At 36.2% G+C, this 10,401-nt stretch overlaps 1 protein-coding gene across 1 annotated transcript; it reads right to left on the bottom strand.

The window, feature by feature from the left end:
* Positions 1-3,516: 3,516 nt before the first annotated feature.
* LOC131947236 (collagen alpha-5(VI) chain-like) lies at positions 3,517-8,731 on the bottom strand. Its single transcript, XM_059308383.1, has 9 exons — positions 8,506-8,731; positions 7,835-8,008; positions 7,311-7,574; positions 6,923-7,069; positions 6,572-6,751; positions 6,037-6,281; positions 5,427-5,589; positions 3,936-4,115; positions 3,517-3,743 (listed from the first exon to the last, which is right to left on the bottom strand). The coding sequence occupies exons 1-9, from the start codon at positions 8,729-8,731 to the stop codon at positions 3,718-3,720; spliced, it is 1,605 nt and encodes a 534-aa protein (XP_059164366.1). The 3' UTR covers positions 3,517-3,717.
* Positions 8,732-10,401: the final 1,670 nt, after the last annotated feature.

The following is a 10,401-nucleotide window of genomic DNA, read 5'->3' as shown; positions in this document are numbered from 1 at the left end:
CAACACACTAGTAAAACCTGTTTTACTCTATGGAGCTGAGTAATGGAGAAAAACTGCTATAAATAAGAAGAAAATACAATAATTTATAAACGCATGCCTCAGAAAGATCCTACGAATTCGCTGGCCTAAAACCAACAGAAATGATGTTCTATGTCAACGGACAAATCAACTGCCAGCTGAAGTAGAGATCCTCCAGAGAAAATATAAATGGATTGGCCACACACTCAGGAAGCCTGTCTCCAGCATAACAAGACAGGCCCTCACCCGGAATCCACAGGACAGGAGGAGTACAGGCAGACCAAGAAAGACCTGGAGACGTGACCTGGAAGAAGACACCAAGAAGATTGGATACACATGGGGACAGGACTAGCCCAGGACAGAGACGCCTGGAAAGCTCTTGTCAGCGGCCTATGTCCCAGGTGGGGCGACAGGCAAACCTAATCTAAACTAACCTAAATGCGAACGTAAACACAAACTTAAACGCAAATATAAACGTGTAGCGCTACAGTCTTGTCTAGGGCGCCAAATCGCACACTACCAGGGCGACGGCGGAACCACCTGATTCAAATTAGTAAACGACTATAATACTCCAATGTATACATAGCCTTTTGCACTCACTTAAGCGAACGTAGATGCCGTATCGTTCACGGGAAGACCCAGGGCGTAAAATGGCACACTGTTGTGGCGCCAGACGACGCTCTGGATTCGATTAGTAAATGACGTACACGCGCACGTACACGCACACGTACACGCACACGTACACGCGCGCGTACACGCACACGTACACGTACACGCACATGTACACGCACACACACACGCACACGTACACGCACACGTACACGCACAAGCACACGCACACGCACACGCACACGCACACGCACACGTACACGTACACGTACACGTACACGTACACGTACACGTACACGTACACGTACACGTACACGTACACGTACACGTACACGTACACGTACACGTACACGTACACGTACACGTACACGTACACGTACACGTACACGTACACGTACACGTACACGTACACGTACACGTACACGTACACGTACACGTACACGTACACGTACACGTACACGTACACGTACACGTACACGTACACGTACACGTACACGTACACGTACACGTACACGTACACGTACACGTACACGTACACGTACACGTACACGTACACGTACACGTACACGTACACGTACACGTACACAGCTCACGTCACGTACCATAGCTCACCTAATATTTACCTTTCCTATCTTTGCTTCAACTCAGTTTACTTTACTTTATCTCACCTCAACTCACCTGACAGTAACCTCACGTCACATCAAATTTACCTCAATTCACCTAATATTTACTTCAACTAACTATACTTTACTTAACTTTTTGACCGAATAGAGAAAAGTAACAATTTCCACCAAATAGCTGCTGTCTAATTATCTACACCAGGGGTCTCCAAACTACGGCCCGCGGGCCGGATGCGGCCCGTGATGTCCTCTCATCCGGCCCGCGGAGATCTTTGTGTGCACGGAAAAAAATGTTTGTTGGAGATGCCCAGAAAATTCAAAACAATGAGATTTGAAAATGTAGTAAGCTTTGGGTGCAAATACCATTGCCCGCAGTGTTGCAGACAATTGTGAAAACATTGTGATTCAAATAGCGAAAAATGCAAGCAAGTTTCGCCATTTTTCAATTGCAATGGATGAGTCGCTGAAATTTAGATATATTTCTATATAATTTATACTTCGTTGGGGTGGTGGGAGAAATAGGGGTGTATGTTTTTCGGTGGGGAGTGGGGGGGGGGGGGGGGTGGGGGGTTCCGCCACCCCCAAAGAGATGCCTGGAAGGAACTGGTCCCCTAACTGATATTTGATAGTTAATGCGGCCCTTGGGCTGAAAAGTTTGGAGACCCCTGATCTACACCAATGTTAAACCATATTATATATATATATACAAGCATATATATGTGTCTCTTTGTGTGTGTCTGTGTCAGCGAATGTGTGTGTGTGTGTGTCAACTGTTTACGTGAGTGTATTATGTAGCATTATAAATTACTTCATTTTCTGAATTTTACTAATTAATTGTTGTGACATCTTGTGGTCTGAAGGTGATCACGAAATGACTACGTGGTCTCTAAACTGATTATTATGTACACAGAAAGTTTGAAAAAAAAATGCTTCTTGACCCTGTTCCTTTTATTCGATGACTTTTATCTAGTTCAGAACATTGGACCCTAAGCACTGGAGGCAAAATATATGGTCTAGTTCTTGCCTAGGTCTTATACAAGCTGTCTCAGTTTTGTCCACACAGTTTCTTCTATAACATATCGATTTGCGACATTTCTTTCAGAAAATACACAACAAAAAAAAGCTACCCACGGCCCTCATTCAGCTAAAAAATGTATTAAGGTCAACATTATGCATATTCAGCTCAACGTGTCGAAATAAATTCTTCTCTAGCCATCTTAAGGTACATTAGATATTTTACGACATGAATTTTTAGATAGTGATCGAAAGGATGAAATAGATATATGACAAGCCAGGACAGTACATATTTTAGGACATGACTTTTTAGATAGTGTAGAAAAGGATGAAATAGATATATGACAAGCAAGGACAATACATATTTTAGGACATGACTTTTTAGAAATATTAGGAAGGTAAAATATATATGTGTGGGAATAACACTTTAGATAATATATTATACGACAAGACATTAAATAGTTTAGGATAAGGCACAAACAATGTTGTAGAGCAAGGAAAACAAGATTTGTACAACACGATAAAACAGTGCATAGTGCGTGGTGTGAGTTAGAGAATGTTTCGGTGCGAATGAAGATTGGTGTAAAATAATAATGAATTTAAACAATTATAAGGTGTATTGAAGATAGTGACGTTTGCTGTAGAAAATGTGTGGTTGTGTACTGCAAGTGAAACAGTTCCATCTAGGCTTTTGATGTGACAGGTTGTTTCGTCTTGATGGTCGTTGTGTAATGAAGTCTTTCTCTGTAAGACAGGGCACATTACATTATACAGGACAATGTACACTAGATTGCAAGAACAGGGCACACTAGATTCGGAATACATAGCATATTAGTTTTTGAAGAACAGAGCATTTTCAGACATGGCACATTATTCAATTTATTCAACAACGTTAACAACAGTAGACAGTGAGGCCTTTTTGAAACTGACCGCTATAAAAAAACACATAATAACTAATGGTCACTGGTTAATTAATAAATAATGTGATAGCTATAAAGCGATCATTCTCCGCTGACCAACTGTGTATTTTTTTTTTGCACGTTTATTCAATCGTTGAAATGTCCGATTGGAATTATTGTAATATCAAGAAATCATTTACGTCATTACAAATTATTTAGAAAAGATGAAAAGAAAACTTCAAACTTTTGAATATTTATTCTCATAATAATACATGCACTATGATAAATGACGTGTGTTTGAGCACATCTTTCTAATTAACCAACAGGTTAACATTTTTAAAAAAATGCATTTTAAAAAAAGTAATGTTTTTCATTTAACAAAAAACTGAAATCTCATAAATTTCGTGTTTGAAACAGCATACTTGATGATAATAAATTCCAAAGAGTATCCAAAACGTTTTTGGAAATGCCGATAAAAGAAAGGTACAAACACTTGGCTTTAAGCCCGCCCATTTCTACAAATCTGTGCATGTCTTTTTACCGAATGTATATTCCACTCAAATGGCTAGACGGTACAGTGAAGCTGTTGAAATCATACCAACATGTTATATATGAATACCAATAATCTATTTTAAATACATTTAATATTACGGTGAATTATCATATTAATAGTTATACGTTGTAGTGTCCTACATCTCAGTTGTGTTTAAACGTATGGATCTAGAGCCAGAAAACGCTATTTAAATTAGAGAGAAATATATTTAAAATTGGGTACCTTCACAAATTCTGCTGACAAGCACACTTTTAATGTACCATGAGGCGTCAAAGCTGTCGGCCAAGATAATGTCTTCACGAAATGTATATCTGTTGAGATCTGACAACAAGTAATCGTTGCCTGCAGTGAACGTGATGAGGGTATTTCCTTTCAGCATGGTCGACATCACAGACTTGCTTGCTGGTTGCAGAAAACAAAGATCATTTCGTTTATAAACAAATCTATTATTTGTAAAAAATAAATACATGCTTGCGACTTACGTGGGACGGCGGGGTCTAGTGGTAGAGCTCTCGACTGCTATCTCGAAAGTCTCAAGTTCAAATCTGGGTCCAAGTAGGCAGAACGTTTATAAGTACACACAGCTCTGATGGGTACCTTACTCAACTTAGGGAAATTAAAAGCGGATGAGCATAGTGCTTGTGAACTCTACTTCACTTGCCCCATGGACATTACGACTTAATTTCATTTCTTACCTTTCGTTGGTTAATACTTGTATATAATAAAATAATTGTTAATATTTTATATGTTGATTGCTACAGAATTCAAAATCAATGATTGTTTTGATCTGTTGGCATTTGTTAGACTTATGGTTCCGCTAGTTCTGAGCGTGCAGCCCAATTTTGCTCACAACACCTGGTCTTAGATTACGAAGGGATGTGGGGAAATGTGTCAAAGGGTGACCTTACAGTCCAGATATCGACTAAACAACTCGTAAACAAATGTACGCTTACACCTGTTTAACGTCGTCACACACATAACACCTCAACACTCTTCCTGTATAACATTAAATTTTACTTTCTCGCATACAGAGTATAGAGGAAGAATTTTAATCGCATGAAATTTTGACAGTTTTCACCGTTTTACACTTCAGTATTTCCTCATATACGGAGTATAGGGGACTATTTTAATGGGACAAACATTCTAAATTCAAATTTAGCAAAATATCAGCATTTTACGCGTAATCGAGTCGGAAAAACTGAGCTTTGCAATTATGTACGTGTGTTTTGAGTATGTGGATGTGTGGATGTCTGTGAACATTCATCTACGTTTCTGTTTTCTTTCATATTTTGAGAAATTTCGGTTTAACGGAAGTTGTACTTTCTCAAAAAACGCATAGGAATGAATAAAGTACTAATATACACACATTGTTTGCTATTCACTTGGTGCGCAGTTCTATTTTCTACGAGATTCTAATCTATTATATTTTTGAAATTTGTAAGTATTTAAAAATTACTAAAAATCAAGTCTATATCCCGAGTTGTAATCCCCAGTAGTGTTATAATATATGTATAAGCATGTTGAGGCGAGATCACTCCCGCTTTATTAATTTAACCAACAATCACTATACGTTATTCTTGAAAGTTGTATCTATTTATTTGTTAACAAACAGAACATAAAATCGATCACTTGATGTTGGTTGCAATAGAGACATTAAATTATCAGATATAGTTGTCCGTCTATATTAGCTTTAATAGGTAATAGATACATTACTTTCAGCGACGAAATTTGCATAGCCATCACTAATCAAAACCATGGCAGGAAGTGCATTGGGCCTTCCTCCAGCCGCCTGTTCAAACATGCCCCAGTTTTTGATGGCGTTGAAAGCTGTGTGTGTGTACGTCTGTCCGTTCATGAACTCTACTGCTTTTAGGGCCTAGAGAATCGACATTTATTTTATTTTAAACGTAGCTCATTTTCATACTTAAATATACACACAAGATCATAAGATGTACTCTCAAATTTGATATTTTCAACGCAAAGAGAGCATTGCTTCAACAATGTAAATAATGTAGGATGATTCATTGTAATATGCGGTCTGTAAACACACCCTTTCAAATAATAAAACTAAGGATGATTTATTTTACTTTGTATGTTGCATACAAAATATGTTTGTGTTTACGCTATTCAGACAAGTTAGAATAATGATTTGAAACTGAAACAGGAATAACTTGTATGAGAGAAAACGGATCATTTTACTTTGATAACTCCCTAATTTTAGCACAAAAATAACAACGCTACAAACTGAATATTACAGACACAGTGTTTACACAGAAAACAAAAGTTACCTTTCATCATCTTTAATTAGTGGAAAATATCTTACCTTTTCAATAGAAGCATAATCAGAAAACGTCTTCAGATCAAATATTTTGATGGGGTAAGAGCTGTATGCGACGGCGGCGACTTGCACGTCTTTTGGTCCCAGCTTCAGTTGCTTGATGACGTCAACGACAAGCTGCACCTGTTTGTTCCAGTTTAAGAACCCCTGGCTTGTAGAGGAGTCCAGTATAAATATCAGGTCCAGAACAGTACCGCTTGAGCAGGTCAGTTGTGGGGTCAACGGATTGGCTGGTAGATGGCAAAGTTAACCTATTGTTATCATTCACACATACACTCGAACGTACATATAAATACACCGATATATACATACATACATGAAAATGCATACATAAACATACATATGAGTACATACCTACACACTTACACATTCATATTTACATACACAGGTGCAAACCCGTGAAATAACACACATACGTACACATACAAGCACACACTGTAACACACGTACACTCCGGATATTCACTACTGATGAGTTAAAAAAATAATAAAGTAAAACAAAAGTCATGTATTAAATTTACCTGCACAAGTTTTGTCAACAATTCTTGTTTTGAGTAGAGACAAAGCATCGAACGTGTCAGCCACAAGCAGGTCATTGATACCAGTAGTCGCAGCCATAAGATCAGCGAGAGATACGTTGTTGACACCGACTGATATAACTCTTGCTCCGGCAGCCTTCAACTTACTGGCCGTCTGTGCGGCTGTTTGGGAGTAAAATTTTAGTTTCCTTTGATTTCAGTGTGTTCACTTTAATTCCTTTGTGAAAATCTATTGCTTTTCATATCTTAAGTATCTATCATTTTACCCCGATCATTTTAATGAAAATAAATAAAAACTACTAATTGTTTAGTCTGATTGACATTTTTACTTACAGTTATTGACAGGTGACGCCAGACCATCAGAAATTAGTATAACAACCCCAGGCACTGCATTACGGACACCACGGTTGTTGCCCACCAAGTTCCATCCAAGTATGGTTTTATAGGCTTGGTCAGTCAGGGATGTGGCATTCAGAGTTCCTGCTCCCTTGAGTGCCTATATATATATATATATATATATATATATATATATATATATATATATATATATATATATATATATATATATATATATATATATATATATATATATATATATATATATATATATATATATATATATATATATATGATGCATATGCATATATTTGTGAAGTTACTGCTTGTATGATGCGAGTAAGTGTAGATATTGTATAAGTAATACAATGTAGTGATACCATACTGACCGTTTCAAAAGATGTAGTACCAGTACAATTCCTGAGGTCGAAGAGCCTGACCTGTGACTTGGCAAACGTGACCACAGCGAACCTGGCGTCGTTGGCCCCGAACTTGAAGAACTTGGTGATGTCGATGATGAACTGGATCCCCTTGTTCCAGTCGGCGGTGCCTGCTGTGCCGTTGTACTCAAAGAGGAATATCGCGTCGAGGATTGTGTTGGCGGGACACAGGACACTGCCGGATGTATAGGTGAGTAGCTTGGAACCCGCTGGGCATAAATATATATAAAATATATTATCACATTTTAATTATAAAACATAGGTAATTTAGTATTCAAGACAAGTTAAGTATATAAATTATGTTAACTTAGTATAATTGTATTGTAAAGAACAAGTGATTATGTACCGTCAACAGAAATAAATATTAAGTCGGTCTACTTATTACCAACTATTAAGTATTTATTCAGTGGTATTTAGCATATATGACAAGTTCTAATGAATATACAACGGTTTATTCCACCATACCTACCCAAACACGTCCTTTGTACGGTCTTGTTTTTCAGGTCAGACAAGGTGTCAAAACTTGCTGTCAGTAGGGCGTCATCAGCGGACGATGACTGAGCATTAAGGACTGGAACAGATACACTACTGCCAATACCAATGGTGACAATTTTAGCGCCAAGCTTTTTTAAAGGATCAATCGCTGAAATTGAAATAAAATTAAAATTTTACTTTTACTCCATGACAAGTCATGTGTTAAAGTAACAGCTGTAACTTATGTTTTGTGACATCAATCGCTGGGAACAGTACACGAATAAAACAAACACACGTACTAAGTATGTGTATCCTCAAGTTTAAACTTCAAGTACATTTTAGAAGACATTTAAAATACGTGTTTTCAATATTCTAAAGTAGGCCTATATAGATCTACTAAAAATTCGCGGTAAGTATTTTAAAGCGATCAGCTATTAACATTTCTTAATCAATTGTGTTGTTTGAGAAGAAGATAAAACAGACTGAAATATTAATTAACATTTGCAATTATTGCAATTTTTAAAATTGAAAAGTTAAAGTGGAATAAAACAAAAATTGCTACTGGAAAAAAATGCATTTTAAAATATAACAAATTCAAACCCATTAGTATCAATATTGTTCAATCTTGTGGACTATAGAAAAACAAGTTTTAGTGTTAAAATTTACATTTGTTCAAATACGCCGAGGAACCGTCAGTGATATAAACGGCAACGCTTTGAGCAGATTTTCTTGCTGTCTCCTTGTTAGAGAACATGTTCCATCCCAAAATGGTGTTGTAGACTTGATCAGTCAGGGCTGGGGCACTTTGGCTTCCTGGACCTTTCAAAGCCTGAGGAAGTAGTTTTTGTAGACAAAGCTTAGGTAAAGCCACGCTTCTTAAACGATTAAACATTATGTCGTGCTCATGGAACCGAACTAGAAAGTGATTGTTTATATGAAGGCATTCACCACAAACAATGTATATATCATACTTGTCCTACAACACCATTAACCACAAGTGGACTGATAATGTATTTTTTTTTTAAATTTCGGTGTGGTAAAATACCATTAAAATTAATTGCTAAATTTATTGGTGTTTCGCCATACCGAATTTTGAATATTGGAAAAAATAATTTTTACAGCGTTTATGCTACAAAAACTAGCCAGCGAATTCTATTAATGTTAGTAAAAGGGTCAATGAATATATTAAATATATACGGTTTTTTAGAACGTGAGACTTCCACAAAATTTTTTTTTTCAATATGGCCTTTGCCATGAAAACGACATTTTTTCAGAAGAGTGCCTGATGTATGAAAATATTTACCCTTAAGTACCCTAACTTATATACACACTAATAAGTTAACAAAGATTATCAATAAAGAAGTTGTTTTTGTCTGCGACATTACATTATCTAAACCAGAGTAGTCGGTCAAATTCCTGAGGTCGTACAACGTAACAGCGCCCTTAACGTAACCAACAGCAGCAAATCTGGCGTCATTGGGTCCGATCTTGTACTGTTTGATGACGTCAACTACAAACTGGAGCGCCTTGTTCCAGTTGCCGTTACCAGCAAAGTTGACGTAGTCGATAAAAAACGTCACGTCAACTTGTGTGTTGTCTGGGCATCTAAGGTCATCTTGTGAAAAAAAAAATAATGTGCATATATATATATATATATATATATATATATATATATATATATATATATATATATATATATATATATATATATATATATATATATATACTAGGCATACTGCCTAGCTTCGCTTAGGTTTTCAAAAAACCTTTGTGAATTTGAATAATTAATTAATTGGTTATTGGCTTTTTTTTTTCTTTTTTTTTTCTCTTTTTTTCTTTTTTTTCTCTTTTTTTTGCCTCAGACATGTAATTTACAGCGTCAGTTGTGTGTGTTCGCTTTAGTATTACAGTTTTCATCACCGGCTTGTGAGGACTGATACAGATTTACAATAGTAATATTTCTTTCTTACTTGTAGATGGTTTACTTTACATAGATCTAATGAAAAACGTCTAAATAAAAAAAAATTAGCTGTTATATGGAGTGCTTAGGGCCTAAGTTTAAACATTTCATGACAACAATAGCGGAGTATTCGCAAAGTTATTACTAGAATTGCAAAGGCTTCCTTAATACTATAAATAAAATATTATATAAAAATAACTTTCTCAATTAATTTCTTGCAATTTCAGTACAATACCTTACAATACATTACTTTAATTATAACGAAATATCTATTTAAATGAATGCTATACTTTGTGATTTTTGTTTTTACTTTAAAATAGTATAAAATTATTTTTAAAATATTCCTTTAAAATGTTACCTCCCCTGTACATATACCAAACGACGTAGTCTTTATTTACTTTTTCATAAACAATTGTTTATATAACAAATACGGCATCTGGACAAATCTAACGACCCTAAGGGGTTTTTCCGACGGGAATAATGCTATTTTTTCGTTCGTCAATGTATTTATATATATATATATATATCGTGCGGCGTCAATTCGGCCAATGACGAAACGGCCCCGTCAAAACGACCCCGACAAAACGACCCCGTCAAAACGA

The sequence above is a fragment of the Physella acuta genome, unplaced genomic scaffold, assembly GCF_028476545.2.
Source record: "Physella acuta isolate Inbredline_101_S28 unplaced genomic scaffold, ASM2847654v3 ptg000590l, whole genome shotgun sequence".
NCBI classification, from domain to species: domain Eukaryota; kingdom Metazoa; phylum Mollusca; class Gastropoda; family Physidae; genus Physella; species Physella acuta.
The sequence above is the reverse complement of the archived record's forward strand: the minus strand, read 5'-3'. Positions and strand labels throughout refer to the sequence as shown.